The following is a 23,613-nucleotide window of genomic DNA, read 5'->3' as shown; positions in this document are numbered from 1 at the left end:
ATTTTCCAGTGTAGATGCTGTATACCTTTAAGTTACCACATGCATAAGCTGAATGCGAGAGAGAGAGAGAGAGAGAATCTTGCTTCTTTTACACTGCCAGTTAGTGACTGAAGGGAGTTCAAGTAGTTTGTATGAAGGCAACATTGTCTAGGCAGAATAGAGGCAGCAAGATTCTCTCTTATGGAGCTGGGTATATTGTTGTGTGTACCATATCCAAAAATTTCATTATTTCATTCGTATTCCCTCTTCACTTTTTATTTATACCAAATGTATCATGAATAGTCAGACTAATAGATCAAACTTTTCTGCAAAAAGATCTAAACCTCTAAAAAACTTCCTCATTCATTTCACAAATATACACGGTCACAGGATTTTCTAAATTTTCTAAGGGAGGCTAATTAAAGGGAGGAACTAAAGCTGTGTTCAAAGGAATCATTAAGCTTTAATCATCATGTGGTAGTAAATAAATCCACATTATTATGATCCTAAGATATAGCCCCTATCTCGAAACCCCCATCTCAGTTCTAATCTCATTGATATTCATTCCCACCTACAGTCTACAGCTCCACTTAGGTTTTCTGACAGCGTATCAGTTATTGGTTGCTTCAAACCACTGTTTATCTCAGTTACCTTAACTGTTTGCTCTATGATTCCTTTAACTTAAAAGATAATACTTCTGCATGTATGCTCTGATATTCCTTGTCAGAGACTTCCTAATTTGCAATCTCCTATTTTTGATAATCTCTGGCTTAAAATCTCTTTACCCTCATGTTCTTGAATTCATCTGCTACTTCTGGCATTCTTTCATCTCCACTAACCACTAGGCACTCTTTGACTTCTTTTTTTTTTTTTTTTTGAAACTCTTCTTTCTCTAGTCTAACACATATCTCATAATAGAGGAAATTTTCCTTGGTGATTGTTATGTGCAGAACTCCTGTTGGCTTCAGTTTTTTTACACACACACACCTCATCTAGTGTACGTAACCAGAAAATCTCTTACCTTTGTAATCTGAAACCTGTACTCTTTCCAAAGTTGATGGAGAAATCCATTAACTCCCAACTCTTAAACTATATCAGAACCTTCCATCTGATCAATTGCCAATATGGGTTCCATCAGTATTGATCCACTGCTGATTTGTGCTGCTTATCTTTGACAAATTCAATGGAAAAATTTGTTGAAACTGAAGCAGTTGCTCTCGATGTTTCTGAGGCTTTTTATCATGTTTGACATAAAGTTCTTCTACACAAGCTCTCTCATCTCATGGCCTGGTAACTGTTTTTTTATAATTGGGTTTCCAGTTTTCTCTCTGAATGCTGATTGTGGGTGATGGTAGATAGCACTCTCTTCTAGCATCTTCAGTAATGTGGGTGTTCTCCAGGGTTCAGTTCTTACTACCACACTTTTCCTCTTGTTTATTAATGACCTTCTTCTGTTGACTGGAAATCCTATCCATAGTTTATCTGATGATAGCACACACTACATTCTACCTTTCAATTTGAGAAATCTTGCCCCATATCTTATATTTCACAAAAAAGAGTCTACTGCTCCTATGCTCATCTTCAGTGACACTCAGATTTTTAGACAAGATCACATATCTCTATTAGGGATTACCCTGACTTCTAATCTCTCTTGGCATAAGCACATCACAAATATTTCTTCTTCTGCATGTCAAAAACTGGGTTTTCTTTTTCACTCTTAGCATTACTTTTGTCTAAAAAATTACTCTACTCTACAAATCTCAAATACACCCTGTCATGGAATATTGTTCCCCCTCTGGGCTGGTGCTTCCAAAACCTCTCTCAATCATCTTGACTTCATTCAAAAGAGGGTAGTCAGGTTAATTAATGACTCATCTCTTACAAAGTTACTTCAGTCTTTGTCTCTTAGTTACTCAGTTTCTGCTGCGTGCCTTTTTTTTTTGTAGATACTTCCACGGATAACATTCTTCTGAATCTGTGATTTTCCCCACTTTCTTTCAAACCAATCTGAACACACCATAAGAAGTCAGCATCCATTCACTGTCCAAATTCAAACTCACAAAACCAACTCTTTCTTATTTATCCTTTCTACTTCTGATTTTTGGAACAACCTTCTGTGTTGCATGTATTTCCCAAAAATTACAATCTACAGAAATTCAAATCAGTAAGTATATTCTGTCTTCTCAGCCATCAAGCCATGCATGGTACTAAGTGTTTAGGGTATTCTTTAAAAAAAAAAAAAAAAAAATCAATGTACTTAGAGAAAAAAATAACTTTGCACATGAAAAATAAAAAAAAAAATAATAACTATTGCAGTACATGAAATGTTTCTGTTTTTCACACATAATAACAACAAAGATGTTTTTACCACAATAATAGTTATGCCACTCAGTGTATTCAAGCTGTACATTAAAACAAGAGCTGTGTGTTTTATTATGCACAGTTTTACTTCCCTACCGACCTACTAAAGAAAGTATATCTGTATTTTGAGTTATTATTTGCTGGTAATACATATAATTATGCAATATTCCTCTCATTTAGGACGCCTCCGTAGCCAGGTGGGAAGGAGCAAAAGTGCGTAGCACACGCTTCTTGATTAGACCGGGGTTCGAGCCCGTCACCACCAAATACGGAGTATGCGGAAAGGTCAAGGAATGACCACCGCATATCCCGGAGCAATATGGCCTTAGTTGCTAATGCTCCTAAAAACCAAATAACAACAACAACAACATCCTCTCATTTAGCACTGTCATCACGTACTCTGAACTTCATAACTTACTCCAAATAGCACTTGCATGAATCATTGACCAGTTTGACTTACATAAATGGCTAAGAGTGAAGAGATAGAAAATGCCCAGTGTTTTGAATTTTCTGTCTCCTCTGTCTCAGGGTACAGTTGGAAAAATGTATATTTTATTACAATTGTGTATGTAAATTAAATTGCTGTTTATGGAAGAAATTATTCATGGAAGCTGCTTCAGGAGCTTTCCTCTTTTTTTTTAACTACTTTGCTAAACTAGATTAAAAAGTGAAAGATATAGAAGTTTTATTGCATACCTCCACATTTGAATTGAAAATTTCTGACATTCTGCAAGTTGGTGTATGTACTTCACACCACGCACACCAATGTACACATGAAGCATACAGTATTATATGGCCTGAAATCTATAAGAGCAGTATGTGCTAAGTTATGAAGGTTGCTGATACTAAATCTCTCTCTCTCACTAACTCACTCAAGCAGATATGTAAAATTATACATAGTAATAATAAGAAAAACTTAGTCATGTCTATTTAACAATACTGGAAGTCCTAGTGGAGTTAGTTTGCATATTATCTGCAACAGCTTCAATGCCAGATGTCCTGGCATTGAAGCTGTTGGTAAATTGCCTCTTTAGAAAAATTTATTTTTTTAATATTTTAATAATTTTTTACTCTGCATATTAGGTATTTTTTATATATATTTTACTTTATTTTTTTATATTCCATCATTCTACACAAAAAAAGAATAACACCACTCTGCATGGTTTTCAATGTTTGTACACTAATATCTGTTTTTAACGTAGTTTTTTACACTGATTTCAGAAACGTTATTTGTTTCTATCGTGTACCAATTTTCACAAATCACTGAAGTTGATATCATGAGTTGTAGTATTGAATGTATTAAGTTAGTTATTAAGTTAGGCAACACTGCCTTCAGTTATTTGTTTCTTGACCTTGAGAAAGCTCCATGCAGCAGTGTTTATCAGTGCGAGCTAAGTTTATTTTTGAGGTTAGCATGGCAAACTTGTGCTGAAAGGTGAGTAAAATGTCTTCACGCAAGTGTTTGAACAATCTGAATTTATTTTGTCATATTTGTAGAATGTATGTAGTTCTCAAGCAAAGTCAAGACATTACAGATTTTGTAAGAAATGTATGTTTTGCTTATTTTGGAGTGAAACTCAGTGACCAAGGTAAACAAATGGAATGGTAAAAAGAAGGCTATGCCATTTGCACTTCTCATGATTTGGTGGAAGCCTACAAACCACTGAGATGACTGTTACTTTTGCTTAGCTAATGTAGAGGGATACAATGTAAAGAGTAAGAAGTGCATTGTGTGTGTGTGTCTCTCTCTCTCTCTCTCTCTCTCTCTCTCTCTCTAAAATGAATTCACACAATTTTTTCAAGGCTGAATTGTTCAGAATTTTACAAATTAAAACGATGCCTTTACACTACATATGTAGTTCAAATTTATGGGTAAACTATGGTGTATCTACACCGATATTATATAGTTAATTACCTAAACCCATAAGAAATTATGCCTTGTGCATTTCGTCTTCTAATACATTATTACCAACACCGTTTGGCATCTCTCATATTGTGGAAATAACTTTGCAACTGTGATGGCATGTTGCATTACCAGGGTACCTGCCCACCCACTGATGATGAAGCCTACCAGCTTCGAAACGATCGTCTGGGTGGTAGTGGTATCCATTGAAAATAAATAACAGTAGTCTTCTCTACTAGAGAAGTGTTATTTATTTGAAGTAGTGCAATACCAGCTATTTCATTGTGAAGGCACCCACAATATGAGATACAATTAAAACGATGGCTTTACCTTTACACTACATACATAGTTCAGATTTATGGGTAAACTATGGTGTATCTACACCGATATATAGAATTTTACAATAGACACATTAGTGATTTAATCAATAACAACCAGCTGACACATTTTAACTGAAAGTTTAATCCACATAAAACAGGATCATACCATCACACTACCACCTCAGAACTCCATTGTTGCAGTTCAGTCAATTAAACTGGCCTTTGGGCATGTGCTAATATATAGATGGGTTCATCTGATGCCTGAACTTTTCAATATGATTCATTACCCCACATCACATTCTGCCACTGCTGTATTATTGAATGCTTCCATTATTTGAATCAAAATAAGCAGTAACAAGCATGGCTAGGAAATAGAGTTGCCTTATGAGCAGTTATGTGACAAAAAAATCTCATTCTAAGAAGTATTTTTCTGATATTTGTTGCCATTGCATTTATCTCAGTTCTGTAAACTGTCTTTTGAGTCAGCTTATTGAGGTTGCCTCTGACATTTTTTATCACTGTGAATACTGTTGACATACTCTGGGGATCAGTAAGCCTTTCATTCATGAGTTTGCTAAATGTGGATTCAAGGTATGATTTCTGCTAGGGCCAACTCTGTGCAGTGAATTTTTTTATGGGATTTTTAAAAAAAAATTGTAAAAATGTTAACTTTATTCCTAAATGCCTTTAAATATTGTTTTTATTTTGACCCAAATAACTAAAAATCAAATAAGAAATTTTTTGAAATGAAGTGGGAAAGAAAAACCAAGAAAACTGGAAGAGCCACTTGCAACACAAGAACAAATGGATGTTGAAGTCAAGGAGGCACCAAGTGACTTACATAAGAGGAAGAAATGGACACAGGCCAGCATCCTTTCTTTCCAACAAAGGATAAATCCAGAACTGAGAAAACAAAGCCCTCGGTCCTTTGGAAGCTGACAGAAGGATCCAGCAAATCTAAATAATGGCCACTATTTGTTACTTGGGAACAACAGCCCCCAAGCAGATTTTGATGATCTCATCAAGCAATTTCTATTTCATTTTCTATTACTAGGGAATTTCAATGGACATAATAGTCTGTGAGGTAGTACTGACATCTACGGAAGGGGTTAGACTATCAAGCATATGCTCAAAAACAGACCTGGCCCTTCTAAATGTGGGTTCTTACATGTTCCAACCCATATGTTTACAGCAGTTGATCTCTCTCTCTCTGTATACTCTCCTTTTCTCCTCCCTGTGTGTACATAGGAGGTTGAAGACAACCTTTATGGTAATGATCATTTCCCCCGTGATATTCACTCTTTGCAATGAGTGACCATGCTACCCATCAAAGATACCACGAGAGATTTGATCACACTGACTGGAATGTCTTCAAACATCTGGAAATGTTTAATATTACCACAGTTGGCCAGGAACTAATGAATATGCACTGCAGAATGTTGTGTGCTGTAGATCTAACCATGGACTATATTAAAACTAATTATCGAAGGTATATAGATTCTTTAAGTGCATTACAGGCTTTATCAATAGTCAGATATAATCGTCATCCAGTCCTGTCCAGGGTTCAGCAGAGGTTATATTCTCTTTATGAATCTACATTTAACATCTGCTTCTGCAGGACCCCAATCCACATTGAGATAAGGGAGTAATGACCTGGCAGATGCTGCAATCATATCAGCACAATCCCAGAGGAATCACAGCCTGCTGGTTCCCTATACAGACTATGTAACACAAAATATATTACACTCATAATGGCAACAATCATGGTATGAACAGATCACAAACAAGTTGTATCAGATTAAACCTGTAATCCAAACATGGAAATCTAGTCTGTTCAAGAACTGTAGAGAGGAAGCTGCTCTTGCTCCCCTCCACATAGGACATAGTACATCTTACACATTCTTTTCAGCTGAAGGTCAGTGAACCTCCTATGTGTGAGAATTGCAATACCTTTTTAACCATTAAACATTATTATTATTATTATTAGCTATATGATGCAAGGAAGCCTGTGGCTTATGCTGCACCAGCAAAAAAAAAAAAAAATTCCCGAGTTACCCTGTGAGAGAGAGAGAGAGAGAGAGAGAGAGACACATAAATAGAAGGAAATCACCAAGAAAGAGAAGAATGATGATATCCAGCTCAGGACCCTGGGTGTGCCATGCCCATACTCACCAGATGTGAGCCCCTGGGGTTAAATGTTTTAACTAAATGCTCATGTTTTTGAGATGAATGATGTATTATCTTTTACCACTTTTAGATATCTGACTCTGACTGAGCCCTATACACTCAGTCAGATACTATCTGACATTGACCATGTGTCGGCTGTTTTTAACTATTTAAAATTTATAAACTTGTTTAGATGTATTTAAAATATTACATACTTTTATTACATATAATTTTAATACATATTTATATATTGTTCATAAATATGTTTTCAGTTTTCATGGGTCACGATAATCTTTTATTGCCTTTTTATCTTTTACTATTTTTATAACTATTTTTATTCATTTACCATTGTTGGTGCATTATAGCCTATGTTGCTGATGCACCAGTAATCTCCAAACCTATCTTTGAATGTGTATGCCTTTTGTATCCTACTTTTAACTAGTTATGCCATCATGTGACCTCTGGAATTAACCATTACTTCCAAGAGTGAGATAGCACATTAGGACCTAATGTGCACAAGAAAAGAAAAATAAAACAACCAATTATACTGGTCCAGCACTGAAATGGATGCTAAAAGTATTTGTGTGCACAAATGGCTTTATACAAACTGAATACAGGTAGTTCCCAACTTTACGAGTTAATTCGTTCCTAGCACGTACTCGTAAAGCGAAAACTTGTAAAGTGGGAATTTATTTTCCATAGACATAATGTTAAAAATGAGGGTTATATTCTCAAAAATGAAATTAGTTAGCTAATTAGTTTATGTTTAAACAATGATTGATTTAACTAAAGAAATGAAAATGTAGCCTGTAAAATCAAGCAAATTATTATAATAAAGAAATTCATTATGACTTATAATGTTAAAGAATGTTTATTCATCATCATCATCGACTAAATGCACACTCATTATTGGCTCGGCACTCATAGGTTTGTTGCACAAGGAGTCGTCTTCTTCAGCAATGCTTAAGAGGCGTTTGTTTCCAAAATAATCTTCTCTTTTCTTTATAAATTTCGCAATAGCATGTGCAAGCATTTTTTAACGGCATGCACAAATTGCAATAAGACGATTTGCATGGAGTAACAAATTTACAAAGCTTAAAAAAGAATGAAGAGAAGATTCTGAAAATTTATTTATGTTTTTTATATGATTGAAGATTTCAGTAAAGGGGAAACACATTTTAATACAATAACGTAAAAAAAACACAGAATTCCAGCTATCAGTATTTTCGCAAATGCATTAACATCAAGTTTACTACCCGTTTATAATTGCTTGCACTAACAGTACAGCCCAATAAACCAGAAAGTGCAAATTGTTTTATTGTTTTATGGTCATGATCTCAAGACCTGAAGGACTCTGCAAGGCTTTAGGGGGGAAATTTCTATCAGCATGGCCCACACTTGTAGGTAGAAGGAATTTGTTTTGTAGAGACGGGATTCACTTAAACAAAGGTGGTGCAAAAGTTTTTGCCGGTATTATTGAGGATACCTTAAAGTTTCAGGGAAACTACTAGTTAGGGGGGATGTGAGTAATACTGACATGCGTTTATCTGATAATATTGGTCAAAGTAACTCTTGCACATACCTCAAGAGTTCTTATCTGTTACTCCAACTGGACATATTATCTAGATGTTCTGGGGGCAAAAACGTTTCGAGTGAGTGGGTAGCTAATGCTAGGGAAGAGAGCCTAAAAAACTTCAAGGGTTGTGTTAGGCTAGTTAAATATACAAGAACAATAAGTCTTAATTGTTTATATAGTAATATTAGAAGTGTCGTCAATAAAATGAGCGAATTCGAACTGCTGATTAAAACAAGTAACGCGGACATAATAGGGTTTACGGAGATGTGGTGCCACCCGGAAATTGGGGATGATGAGTTTCAATACGGCTTGTACAATGTATTTAGGAAGGATAGGGTAGATAGAAGGGGCAGTGGGGTAATGCTTCTTATCAGAAGCAGCCTGAGTGCAACGATAGCTTTCCCGGATTCAGACATTTCACGTGCTAGTATAGAATCTGTATGGTGTGAGATATTTCGAAACAAAGGTATAATGCGAGTAGGAGTAATCTACAGACCAGGTGATTGTGAAGATTATGACAAAAGCCTCTACATGCAAATAGAATGGGCAAGTAAGCATCAATGTCTTATTATGGGTGATTTCAATTTGCCCATAATTGATTGGAGTAAATGGGAAGGAAACTCGACATGGGGAAAAAAATTTTTAAATCAACTAGATGACTGTTATTTGTATCGACATATCAGGGAAAGTACTAGAGAAAAGAATATCCTAGACCTCATCATCACCCATCAGCCCTGTTATGTCATCATCAGATGACATAACAGGGCTGACAGTAGAGGAACCAGTAGCAGGAAGTGATCACGGAGTTCTACGGTGGATGATGATGAGAGAAGTAGCAGTAGTAAAAGGCAAAGGAATGAGATTTAATTTCAGAAAAGGAAATTACGATGCCTTAAGGTACTACGTGGCCTCTGTTAACTGGGTAGATAGTATGAAACAGAGCTGTAATACTCAATATGTTCTACGTTGATAATAATATTAGTAAATTAATAAGAGGAGTTTACCTCAATATAGTACGTGGAACACTTCCGTATGATACCCTCCAGAAATTAAAACGGAAAAAATGAAAAAATCGACAACTTACCGGTACATTAAAGTAAAATATAAATAATTAAATAATTAAAGTAAAATATAAATAATTAAATAATCAATTTAACACAATTCAAAATCAATTTAAAACAATTAAAATTCAAATTAACGCAATTAAAAGAATCTAACGAAAATATTCAAAACAATTTTCGTTAGATTCTTTTAATTGCGTTAATTTGAATTTTAATTGTTTTAAATTGATTTTGAATTGTGTTAAATTGATTATTTAATTATTTATATTTTACTTTAATGTACCGGTAAGTTGTCGATTTTTTTCGTTTTTTCCGTTTTAATTTCTGGAGGGTATCATACGGAAGTGTTCCACGTACTATATTGAGGTAAACTCCTCTTATTAATTTACTAATTAACTGGGTAGATATCGCACAGAGAATGAATACAATTGAACTGTGGTATGCTTTTAAAACATTAATCACAGATGCCTTGAATGCGTATTTACCATTAAAAAATACTCCACGAGGAGGAGGGTTCCAAGTTGGATGAATAGTGAAGTTGCCACATTACTTGAGCAGAAAAAGGTGGCATGGAAAGGTTACAGAACAATAAAAGGTACTGAAGCCTATAACAGCTACAAGATGATCTGTAATAGAGCCACAGAAAAGGTTCGACAGGCAAAGGCAGTTTATGGGAAATCACTAGCAAGCAGAGCAAAGAGGGGGAGGATAAAGAATTCTTCACATATATGAATGCCAAGAAGAACAGGACAAACCAGATCAGACCTTTACATAAGGGAAAGGGGATAGTGTTAAATACACCAGTTGCCATTGCAGATGAACTCAACAGTTATTTTGCATCGTTATTTACAAATGAAAAACCCTTTTGTGGCAATGGGAAATTGTGGGAGTGAAGTTGAAAAATATGTAATTAATGATATTGAAATTTCGCAAGATTATTTAATGAAAAAATTTTCGAGCCCTACAGGCCAATAAGGTTCCTGGAGTTGATGGAATATACCCTATAATCTTAAGGGGGGGGGAGGCAAGCGAGTGCATTGAACCATTGAGGCTAATTATGCGAGCATCACTAGACTCCTGGGAGATTCCCTTGGATTGGAAAAGTGCCAATGTCTCTCCCATACATAAGGGTGGCTCTAAGAGTGAAGTGGGAAATTATCGACCTGTCAGTCTGATTTCAGTGGTAGAGAAAATCATGGAGGCAATGATCAAGGTTGGAATTCAGGATCATTTGGATTGAATTGAAATTCTCAAGGATACTGAGCATGGTTTTGTAAAGGGAAAATCATGTTTAACAAATCTGGTTTGCTATTTTGAAAGGGTCACTCATGAGCTGCATTTAGGGAATAATTTCGACATTGTTTATTTAGATTTCAGCAAAGCTTTTGACTCAGTCCCACATGAGCAGTTGCTTTATAAGCTGGAACAGGTTGGAATCACTGGGAAAATCCTTAGATGGATAGCAGGATGGCTTCAGGGCAGGAGGCAAAGGGTTGTGATAAATGGCTATTCCTCAGATTGGGTTGATGTGAGAAGTGGGGTTCCCCAAGGATCAGTATTAGGACCACTGTTGTTTTTAATTTTCATAAACGACATCGATTGAGGGATAGAGGGCGTGATGTCTAAATTTGCAGATGATGTTAAAATTGGTATAGTAGTTAATGATCACTGTTCAAGCTGAGCTTCTTCAGAGAGACCTAGATAGACTTCAGGAATGGTCAGAAAAATGGCAGCTATGCTTTAATCCAACAAAGTGTAAGGTATTACACCTGGGAAACAGTAATCCCAAAATAACTTATTCACTTGGTGGAGTTCAACTAAACCCAGTACTGGAGGAAAGGGATTTGGGTGTTACGATACGGTCCGACATGAAATTCTCTGAACATTGTAAACAGGTTGCAAGGAAGGCCCATGGTGTCCTATCGACGATCTATCGAACTTTTGCAAGTAGAGATAGGGACATGATAATCCCATTATATAAGGCTTATGTTAGACCACACTTGGAATACTGTGTTGAAGTATGGAGACCGCACCTAAAGAAAGACATCGAGCTTCTTGAAAGGGTGCAAAGACGGGTAACTCGCCTGGTGAGATCGGCAAACGGGCGTCCTTATGTAGAAAGACTTCGAATATGTGTGTTGCAGAGTTTGGAAACTAGACACCTTAGAGGAGATTTGATTGAGGTGTTTAAGGCTCTGAGAGGCATCGGTAAAATGAATGAGGATGAAATTTTCAAGATTATAAATGATGCTAGAACTAGGGGACATAAATTCAAGTTGCAGGGGGAAATGTTTAGATTGGACTGCAGGGAGTTTTATTTTAGCCAACAAGTTATAAATTACTGGAATAAGTTGCCTACATGGGTGGTAGAGGCTGACAGTTTGGGGAAATTCAAAGGCCATCTGGATAGTACCTTTGGGTGAGGGAAGCGCATAGGATGATAGGTTTAATCTCCTTTTCTTTCATTAATTATTATTTATTTATTTATTATTATTATTTTTTATAATTGTTTTATTCGTTTTTTTTTTTTTTTGGCTGGTGCAGCATAAGCCATAGGCTTTCTTGCTCCATGCGGCCATTACTAATACAAAAAAAAAAAAAAAATCCCCAGAAATGTGCTTTAGAAAAATATCACAAAGGCATTCAAAATTGAATCTTATAACAGAACATATGATAACGATGAAAATGTTGTGCAATTTCCATTATAAAAATGACCTTGTAGAGAGATAAATAGCTTAGTTATATAGCGAAAATTTCAACTTCCAATGTCTTGGAACGAATTACCGAAAACAACGTGTTATTGGGTTCACATTATGATATTTTCACGATATGATGGTGTCTCTGGAACAGATTAATATCATAAAGCGGGGTACACTATATTGTATAGCTACACATGGTTTGAAATGCGGTATTTATGAATGTTTAACATTCATTTTTTGCAATTAATGTTCATATTTTCGGTTTTGTTGATAATTGATATACTTAAAAAAAAAAAAAAAAAACTTGTAAAGCGGGAACTGCCTGTAGTGTGAACACAAATTCTGTATATTTATGTTTAATAACACTTATTTCATTTCTTGGTTTAATTGTAAATCATGTTTTATAGGTATTCCATAGTTACAGAAATAATGCAAGCAACTACAATAAATCACATAAAGAGAGCAAAAGGAATGGATGTAGGTAGGTATATTAACTATATCATGAAAGCATCTTTCACAAAAAAAGGATTATTAGTGTTACTAGTATGGCAAATGATGCATGGAAACAAGCTTATACAGCATCAGCCAAACAAAAAAAAAAAAACCATATCTGTACATCCCCTCTAATAATACTGGTCAACAAGGTTTTGCTAACATGAGTTAAAGTAAGCATTTTTAGTTAATTTTTATGTGCTGATTATGAATATGACAGTAAAAAGTTTCTATCATGTTACATTTTTTTGAAAAATGCAAAATAGCTTCAAAATCAACGAAATCTGTCCAACATCGCACTTGTGCCGATGATCATCGGCACAAGTCAACTCGAAGATTGTTATTTCTGCCTCAAATACTAAGGGGTTTTCAAAGAAAAATCGAGTTAAAATAAAATAGCCCAACCTTCAGTCCGTAGTAAGACCAGTGACACACACCGGAACTCCCTGTTCCTATTCTTCCAACTAGTTGTGAAGAAATCACTATTCTGGAAGAAGAGCAAGAGTCATTAGAGCCCATACCTGCCTCCTCAATGTCTGCTGATCCTAGTTACAATTCTGAAAAGCATGAAACCCCCACACTTAATTGAGCAAAGTGAACTTAATGATTTGGTTAGCGATTTAAGTCTTTCAAAGCAACAGGATGAGCTATATTAGGATCTAGGTTTCAACAGTGGAATTTGCTGGTAAAACCAAGGGGATTTCTGTGTTTAGAAACCGAAATGAAAAGTTTGTGGGTTATTATCAAATGGAAGGTTATTATCAATTGTGATCAATCTGTTTACAGATTGATCACAATCCTGAACAATGGAGATTATTCACTGATTCTTCTAAACTCAGTTTAAAAGCAGTTTTGCTACACAATGGTAATATTAAACCATCAATCCTAGTAGCTCATTCAGTGGCTATGAAAGAAACCTATGATAGCGTGTCATTGCTATTAAATGCCTTAAACTATAAGAAATATGTACAAGTTAGTGCAAATGCATCATATTAGTACACAGCTAAACTCTGAATTAGCAAAATTTGCAAAGGCGGCATCGTTTAAGTTATATCTCATATTGTGAATACCTTCACAACGAATTGCCATAATATTGCACTACTTCAAATAAGTAACACTTCACCAAAAGGAGAAGACTATTGTTACTTATTCTCATCGGATCCACCCCCCCCAGACGGCACCTTATTTGGCCCTTCTTCGGTGGTTGGATAGGTACCCTAGTGATGTAATAATGGCAAAATGTTATGAAGTATAACTCCACAATATGAGAGATCCCTGATGGTGATGGCATCACTCATATTGTGGAGTTATATTTCATAACCATTTTGCAATCATTACATCACTGGGGTACCTATCCACCCACCGAAGAAGGGCCAAATAGCCCTGAAACGGTGCCATCCGGGTGGTGGGATCTGCTGAGAACAAGTAACAATGGTCTTCTCCTTTTGGTGAAGCATTACTTATTCTAATTAATGCAATATTGTTGTTTCCGGTATTTATGGGACAGTTGAGCAGTAGAACATCATTATACTGTGAAGGAATGGCCCATCAGAGAAGAATATGTTCCTGGGAAATTCAACATCAAATACACGCCTTTAGTGAAACCTGAAATGGTTCTTCTCCCACCTTTGCACATTAAGTTCAGTCTCATGAAAAATTTTGTAAAAGCTTTGGACAAAAATAGTGAAGGTTTCAAGTACTTAAAAAGCCAGTTTCCAAAAATTAGTGATGTAAAGTTGAAGGAGAGTATATTCGTTGGCCCACAAATTAGATGGTTTTTAAAGGATGAAATATTTGAAATTAAACTTGGTGTCACTGAATTAGCTGTGTGGAAATCCTTTAGAGCTATTGTTAGTGGGTTTTTAGGAAATAAAAAGTAGAGAAGTATAAAGAGTTGATAAAAAAGAGAACTATAAAGAGAAGAATTGTTGCATAACTATCAAAAGTTAGGATGCTGAATGTCGCTGAAAGTAACACTTCCTACATTCTCACCTGGACTTCTTTCTGGACAACTTGGGACCTGTCAGTGATGAGCAGGAGAAACGATTCCACCAAGATATCCACACTATGGAGCAGAGGTATCAAGGACGATGGGTGACTATAGCTGGTTTCTGATAAGGGAGGACCTTCTGCTCATAAGAGGAAAAAATAACTAAATAATATGATTTCCTATTTTTGCCTCCACTTTTGTGGGTTAATTGCTAACTTAAATCCAAATAGGTGTTTATAAAGTGTAAATTTGTTATTTTTTATCCATTTGGAATGTTTACTGGTCGTTATTTCTATTTCAAGCAATTAATTTACAAGAAAAGTAGTCAAGTACATTTAGATTAGTAAAATTCACAATTTTTGAAATAAAGGAGCATGAAGCCATGACATGAAAATGTGACATGCTACAAACTTTCTACTGTCATTTTCGTTTTCAGTGCATGCAATTTAGTTAAATTCATTCATGTTATCAAAAAAAGTTTAAAATTGTTGGCTATTGTAATTTGTCTAATCCTTATAAATTTATTAATATTAGCCCCTTTGATAGCATCAGATGGAAGTTTGTTCCAACAATCAGTTACCTAAGTTACCCTCTTGCTGAAAGCAAATTTTCACACATCTATCCTCTTTCAATTTAAATTGATGTCCCCTTAAGTGTGTTGTCTAAGCAAGAGTAAGGATGCCATCAACATTTAGCTTAATAAATCCATTCAAAGCCTTGCACATCTCATTCAGATCTCCTTGCAGGTGCCTAGTTTCCAGGCACTGCAATTTGCAGAACTAAAATGTTTCTAGGTAAGAGTATCCTTTCCTATCCCTGAATAATCTTGTTGCTCTTCTCTGTACTTGTTCCAGCAAATCCACATTCTTCCTAAAATGAGGCTTCCAGACTTGTATGCAGTATTCATGATGGGGCTTAACCTTTGCTTTTTACAACAAGATAATCACCTCCTTTTCTTTGCTGGAAAAATTCCTATACATCATTAGCAGAATTCTATAAGCTGTCCTAGCAGCCTAGCAGAGAACCTTTTGTTGAACTGTGCAATTACCCCTAAGTCCTTTTCATTCTTCATTACTTTGGTTGTGGTAACACCCAACTGTTATTTTATCCTGGGACTGCTGCTATCCATATGCACTAATTTCCAGATTATTGCTAAGGGAGTTAGCCTTTGGGGCTTAACCTGTGCTTTTTACAAGATAATCACCTTCTTTTCTTTGCTGGAAAAATTCCTATACATCATTAGCAGAATTCCATGAGCTGTCCTAGCAGCCTGTCAGCACTACTCAGAGAACCGTGTTGAACTGTGCAATTACCCTTAAGTCCTTTTCATTCTCCATTACCTTGGTTGTGGTAACACCCAACTGTTAATTATCCTGCGACTGCTGCTATCCATATGCACTAATTTCCAGATTATTGCTATGGGAGTGTTTCATAAATGATACAGTTGCTTTTATCAATGTTGAATCTAAATTTCCATGTATCAGCCTATCTGCCTATGATTTTTAGGCAGATGGGCTGAGATTTGGAAAATTTTAGTTCTTTTTGCAGTAGCATACCTTGATTCCTCTGATTATTACAGGAATCAAGGTATGCTATTGCAACTGCTAACCACCCTGCAAACTTATACATTAAGCTGGAAATGCCTTCATCGCTATTGTTAAAAAAAATACTGAAGGCAATAAAAGGCCCAGCACTGAACTCTGGGTTACTCCATTGATAACATTATTCCAAGAAGAGGAGTTCCCATTAATAACCACTCTCTGTCTTCTGCCACTTAACCATCACATGACAGTAACTCACCCCATAATGCTGTACTGCTCCAATTTGTGCAGCTGTATCTCATGTGGAACATTATTGAAAGCTTTACTGAAATCTAAGTATACTATGTCAAAATTATTTTTTGACTTGTGTTTCTTTGTTACTGCATCATGGTGCTGATTAGACTGATCACTATAAAAACTATTTTCACTATAAAGACTGCAGTTTTTTAGTCTGAAAAAGCTTCAGCCTTTTCTGGCTGGTTAAAATTGTTTTATTTCCATCATAAAAGAGTGAGGTAAAAGGCAAGAAAGAGTGATTACACAGATCTCTGGATTCCATATAATGGGTTTTTTGTTCTAATGTATCACCTTCCATAAGTTTATGCTGTTTCACACTTGACATTTTTTTTTTTTTTTTTGCATTATATAGAATTTTACACGATTGGAAAAGGAAAAATTTTCCCTATTTTGTAAATTTTATTTATTTAAAAATTTGTGTGCTTTTTTTTATAGTAAAATGAACTCAAAATGAAGAAAATGAAAGCATATTAATACAGAAATGAATGATTGATTTAGCATATTACTTGATATAAATTTTAGGTCTCTCTCTCTCTCTCTCTCTCTCTCTCTCTTTTTTTTGTCTCTATTATATCTTTGTAGAATTACTTATCCTATTCCTCACTGATAAAATGAGATTTTCTCTGAAAAACTGTTTGTGAGAGTGCAAGAAATGAACTTCAAGCTTCTTTTACATCCTAATTTTTGAAATTTATCAAGCATATTGATACTTTCATAATTAGCATATTGTTTTGTTCCTAAGAAGTTGCGAACACTTTTTAGAAGAGACAATCTGTGCTTCTCTTTTCAGCTGGGGTCATTATTCCTTCAGAGTACTCATCTGAAATTAACTTTATTATTCTGCATCAGATGAACTTAGAAATCTTGTTCAATAAGAATTGAACTCAGTGCAAGTCTTTCTACTTGGCTGCTGCTGACTTGTCTGATGCATGAATGCTTCATGCTTTTCTATTCCTAGTATTGCATGTCTGTCATCAACACCTTCAACCTTGCTTTTGGTTTTATCCCCAATTCTCCTTGTTCTTTATTTCTTCATTATTCATGAATTTAAGTAGTTGCCAGTTCCTAAAAAGAGTGACAAATCCCTCCCATCAAAATACTTCTACTCTTTCTAAAGTAATGGAGGAATCACTTAACCATCAACTCTTAAACTATCTAGAAACCTTCTGTCTGATTAACGACCGCCAATATGGATTCTGTCAATGTCGATCCACAGGTAATATTCTGGCTTTTGTTAAATTCAATGGAAAAATTTGGTGAAACACAAGCAGTTGCTCTTGACATCTCAAAGGCTTTTGATTGTGTTTGGCATAAAGATCTTCTAAACAAGCTTCCATCTTATGGCTTGCCAACTGTTCTTTGTAATTGGTTATCCAGTTTTCTTTCTGACCACTCACGAAGGGTGATAGTAGATGGCTCTCTGTCTTGTCTTCTAACTCCTTCACTAATGCTGGTGTCCCCCAAGGTTCATTTCTTTCTCCCACTCTTTTCCTCTTGTATATTAATGACCTTCTTTCTTTGATCGGAAATCATATCCATAGTTTTGCTGATGCTAGCACATTGCATTCCACTTTCCAGTTTGAAAAACCTTGCCCTGCTCAATCAGCTTCAACTTCTTGAATATCTGCAATCAATTCCTTAAATGCCAATCTCCAGGTAATTCTCCAGTTGGGCAAAGACAACTTAGTTGATTTCAATCTTTCTAAAACTCATTCCTGTCTTATATCTTGCAAAAAGGATTCTTCTGCTCCTATTCTCATTTGGTGACACTCCGATGTCTAGGCAGGATGATATATCTCTTTTGGGGATTACTTTTAACTTCTAATCTCTCTTGGAACAAGCACATTACAAATATTGCTTCCTTTGCATCTAAAAAACTTGGTTTTCTCTTTCGTTCTTGGCGTTACTTTTCTTCCAAATAGCTGTTCACTCTGTATAAATAGCAAATCTGCCCTACCATGGAATGTTGTTCCCACATCTGGGGTGGTGCCCCCAAAACCTCTCCAGGCTTCTAGATTCCATTCAGAAGAAGGCAGTTAGGTTAATTAATGACTCATCTCTAAGTAAGTCTCTCCACTCTGTCTCATAGACTTACTGTTTCTGCTGCATGCCTTTTCTATGAATACTTCCTTAGGCACTGTTCTTCTGAATTGGCTTCTGTAAAACCCGCTCTCTCATTCAAAACAGTCCGAACACGTGCTGCCACCAACTACCAATCCAATCCATTTACTGTACAACTTCAAACTCACAGAACCAACTTTTCACCTTCCTCGTTTATTCATTCAACTGCCGTTTTCTGGAACAACTTTCCTTCATATGTATTTCCTGAAAATTACAGTGTACAGAAGTTCAAGTCTAATGTCAACAAATATTTTCTTTCGTCTTCTCAACCTCCAACCCATGCACAGTACTGTAGATTCTAATACCTCTCATGTTTGGGGTTTTCATAAAAAAAAATGCTCATCTGTTATTCTGTTTCTTTTAAAATATTTATTTGATTTTACAAGTGAAAAAAATTTTCTTGCAAACATACGTTGATCCAAACAAAGTAGCCATTTTAATTCAAATTCAAGTAAGCCTTGAATTTGAATTAAAATGGCTACTTCGTTTGGATCAACGTAGAATTAAAATACAGTAAACCCCCGGTATTCGCGGGGGTTACGTTCCTGAGAAATGCCGCGATTACCGAAAACGCGAATACTGAGTTATGGCTTCCATAGTAATAAAGGGGTTTCATTCCAAAGTATGAAATATATAAGAAAAACTAGTCTAAAATTTTGTCTATGTATGTATTATAGGTACCTTCATAATATGACTATGTACATAGATAGTACATAGTGAAATGCAAGCATATGGCATCGAAATGAAAATAAGAAACAGTTTAATATTAAATGTAATATTTATTAGAAATTTCAAACAAATCTTTCAAACAAGCGCCTTTGCTAGCTAAAAAACTTATCCCGCCAGTGCTATCACCAGTTTCGCTAAAGTGTTGATAAAGGAGTTTTGCTTTTCACGAATAATGAGTGAACTTAATGGAATTTTATTTTGAGTTCGGTCTTCTATCCACAGATTTAAAGCTTTTCCATTTTTTCTAATTTAACATCATGAGTTACAGAGCAAATTTTTGAAGCAATTAGCACGTTTTCACGGACACTATGGCGGATTTTTTCTTCCGATTTCTTGATTAATCGTACCATTAACGCATTGATTTTATAATGTTTTGCCACTGAGAAGACACTTTCACCATTATAAATTTTGTCTAATAACTCAATTTTATTCGCCATTGTCATCACCTTCTTTGATAATTTTACATTCACATTTCCCTTGTTATTCGTAGGCATATTTTTGTACGGGTTAGAAAGAACTTGTCCAAATAAAGTCACTTTCTTCCGTTAACACACTCGAAAAAGTCTGTTTTACACTACAAAAATGGTAGATTAATCAATTTTATAAGCATATCAATTTATAAATTGATAAATTTATTCAATTTATAAGCATATAAATTAAAAACAAACGACAAAACCTTCTATGGCAAGCGCATAACACATACTGAACAAGGATTAGCGAGAAACATCCACGCTCACGATTTTGTCACCCCTCTCCCCCACCCACGGCGCCTCCGTAGCCAGGTGGGAAGGAGCAGCAGTGCGTAGCATACGCTTCTTGATTTAGACCGGGGTTCGAGCCCGTCACCATCAAATACGGATGATGCGGAAAGGTCGGGGAATGTCCACCGTATATCCCCGGAGCAATATGGCCTTAGTTGCTAATGCTCCTAAAAAAAAAACCAAAAAAAAAAAAAAAACCCCACCCACTGAGCGCTGTTTTGACCGGGAAAGATAATTTTAGCCACGCGCTTGTTTTTTTATGGTGGAAAATGTTCACTGCGCTTTAAAATTCACTTTTTTTTAGGTTTCATTCTATGTTAAATCAGCGACCGCGAATACGCGAAACCGCAAATACAGATACCGCGAATAGTGGGGGTTTACTGTAGTTTATTTTTGCAGTCTATATACTTAATTTTGAATCATATTTTGTCTTGAAGATCAATAATTTCAAGTTGCAATCTGGGATTGTAGTTTTGTTTTACCCATTTACCTCTATTGGCTGTAGTTTTCATCCATAGAGGTAAATGGGTTCTCAAACAAAAGCTTGTTTTTTCATGGGATTTTATATCAGAAAATCAACTTTCAAACTTGTCAAAAAGTAATTGTAATAACAAAAGGCAATGTTTCTTTGGAATTGTTTCTCCTTTAGCTCAGTACAACATTCAACTTGAAATTGTCTTGCTCAACTGGGATTTAAATAATAACTTATTCTGAAATGATATGATGTCACCAAACAAATCAGACCAATTTTCCTTTCCTTGTAGTTTTAAGTTAAGAGCATTTAAATGACTAGAAATGTATGTATGAATTGCAAGATCAAACAGTCACTCCATATTTGATAGTTGTTTTATTGGTTTCCCATTTTCTGTGTTGAAACATTCGGTGATGTTTCAATAGCCACATTAAGGCCATGTGATCTTGTAAAATTTACAGTTCAAATAACCACTTCATAATGTGTTCGAGATCCAATACTTTCCTATAAAGAGTTTCTTGATGCACAATGCAGTGAATTCCAATCAGAATTTCAGCTCCGATATCTATCATTTTTTTGGTTATTCTACTCATAAGCCCAATGTTTTTACCAATCATATTTTTTGCACCGCCAGTTGTGGCTCCTACCAGGTTTTTAATATTTAATCCTAACTTTTTGATAGATTGGCAAAAATTTTCAAAAAGATTTTCACCTGGTGTTGTTCCACGCATATTCTGTAGATCAGCTAAATTTTAAACTGGTACAAAATTATCATTAATTCCACGTATGAAGATGAGGAGTTGGGCTGTGTCATTTACATCGATATTGTCATCCAGTGCCACACTAAAATATATCATTTGTTTTATGTTGTCCAAAAGTTATTCAAACAAATTCTTTCCAATATCTTCTACTCTTCGCATAATTGTTTGTCGAGACAAACTAATGTCTTGTATCATTGTTCGTTTCTCCGTACACGTTTTTCCACAACTTTTAACAAACAACGCTTAACAAATTCACCATCATTGAACGGTTTACTTTCAAAAGCGATCAAATGTGCAACTTGATAAAATAAATTTCTTGACTGATACGTTTTCAGTATGTTCTGTTGTTCTCTTAATTCATTTTGTAAATTTGAACACTTTTCTTTTCACAGCACTCCTTTATGTTGATCATAAGATTTATGATTGGAATCAGTGTCGTTTTAAATTATATTCTTTAGAAACTCACACAGTCTCCTGACACACCAAACACACATCTCTTTCATGGTTAATCAGTGAAGAAATAGTCTTCGGTCCACCTTGAATCAAAAACATGACACTCCAAATCGATTTTCCTCTATTGGAACATTTTTAAGAATGATTTTTTTAATTCAGTACAAATTAATAATTAATTCAATGCAGTGAACAAGCTATATCAAAATACATAACTGTATTTAGTGTACATATGACTGCACTGAACCACACGTACCTGTATGACACAGTCGAGCTGGACACTTGCATGCCTATACATGCAGTGGTGATTGATGCTGTTTTAGTTCACTTTCTGCGTGGGCCTTATAACAATTACTCATGGGCCGTAGGTTGAACACCACTGCCCTACTGCACCATTTTCCATAAACATGTAAATAAGGTTTTTACTGTATTTTAAAGTCTACTCGTATGTGAGAATGTTTATAAACAAAGGAATATGTAATGTTAATGAATCATAAAAGGAATGATTCATTAACTATGTAAAACTATCACACAGCAAGGATTATTGTGTGGCAGTTTTAACATATTAGTAGTAAATAGTCACTCAAAAACCCTTTCTCCACAATAAAATTCACTTAATAGCAACTCACATGGTGTTTAATTAAATGGTCTTTTTGAATAATAATTAATGTCAACTCTATTTCACATTAAAAATATTTAAGTTTTAAGAGTAATTTGTTACTGACTAGTAACACATTACTATTAAAACTTAAATTGAAGATCATCAGGATGATCTTCAATTTAAACTTTTGGAAAAAAAAATACAAAATTACAGTTATCTATAATGTTCAGAGATGACATTAATCTCAGCACTCTTTTAGTATTATTCTTGCAATTATATTGATACTTTAATTCCAAATAGATTAATATATTAAAACTTTAAAATTTCGACAACTAAATTATACTTTCAGATAAAGAGTTCAGTCCTCAAACCACAACTAAAGGTGACCTGCTTCAAGCAAGAAATCTGAAACGTTACCTTAATCAGGTAGGAGGAATTATATGTTATTTGTATTTGTGGAACCAAACCTTTAATAAAATCTAAATGAGCAGTAAGTTAAACAATCATATTTGGGTTATTTTGAAGTTGTTTTTGTAGGAATTCATTAGTCCTGCTATTTAAAAAAGGAAATAAAGCTTATATAATGTGAGACATTTAAAAAATGAAATCCTTCATTCGTTTCTTTTTTAATTTCCTATAATATTTACCAATTTCTCTAAATTTATACAGGAACTCCCCGACTTGCGTAAGGGTTGCATTACACGGAACGCTACATAAGTCGGGTATTTCCCCATGCCTGTGCAGCACTCGCAACTGTGCTCGCTGAATTAATTGAATCAAAAAAGAAATGTTCAACGAACATATAAATAGAATTATTTATTAAATTTTTGTCTCATGTGTAGGAAAAATTACAAAAGCCTGCAATTTAAAAAAATTTCAAAATTATAAAATTACAAAAAAAGAGAGACAGGCATAACTAATGTGACCATGCGTACCATTTTGAATGGAACCATCCCGTTGTCCCCAAGCACAGCTTCGGGACGCCGAAATGGCCCGTTTTCAGAAAGAGAGCAACCTACAGTAACAATTTCAAAAAAAGGCACAAAAAATCATTCGACAGTAGTGCCTAGTAGCGCGGCGATGACGGCATGGCAATACGTCTCACACATATGTAAGTCGGTCAGAAGCCTGGTAGCTTGCTCGCTCCTTAGTTGCGAGTACACATAGACAGCTCGCGCGTCTTTCTTGACGATTGATTATTGTTTTTTTATCGACGTGTGTTATTGTAGTCAATTTAAATTTCTTGTACGTGAACCCTTCATTTTAACAATGCCTAAACGCAAGTGCACTTTTAATGTTAACTTAGAAACTAAGTACCCGTTTATAAAGCAAA

The 23,613-nt window shown here is 35.2% G+C and overlaps 1 protein-coding gene across 1 annotated transcript in view; it reads left to right on the top strand.

Moving 5' to 3' along the window:
• LOC150090896 (sorting nexin-25-like) overlaps positions 1 to 23,613 on the top strand; it is a 325,882-nt gene that overhangs the window by 64,713 nt on the left and 237,556 nt on the right. The window contains exons 8-9 of the mRNA XM_090376672.1: positions 12,473 to 12,546; positions 22,630 to 22,706. Coding sequence (XP_090232798.1) covers positions 12,473 to 12,546; positions 22,630 to 22,706 — 151 coding nt within the window. The remainder of the gene's footprint in view (positions 1 to 12,472; positions 12,547 to 22,629; positions 22,707 to 23,613) is intronic.

Source organism: Mastigoproctus giganteus, chromosome 1, assembly GCF_048544385.1.
Source record: "Mastigoproctus giganteus isolate SK-2022 chromosome 1, ASM4854438v1, whole genome shotgun sequence".
Taxonomy (NCBI): domain Eukaryota; kingdom Metazoa; phylum Arthropoda; class Arachnida; order Uropygi; family Thelyphonidae; genus Mastigoproctus; species Mastigoproctus giganteus.
The sequence above is the reverse complement of the archived record's forward strand: the minus strand, read 5'-3'. Positions and strand labels throughout refer to the sequence as shown.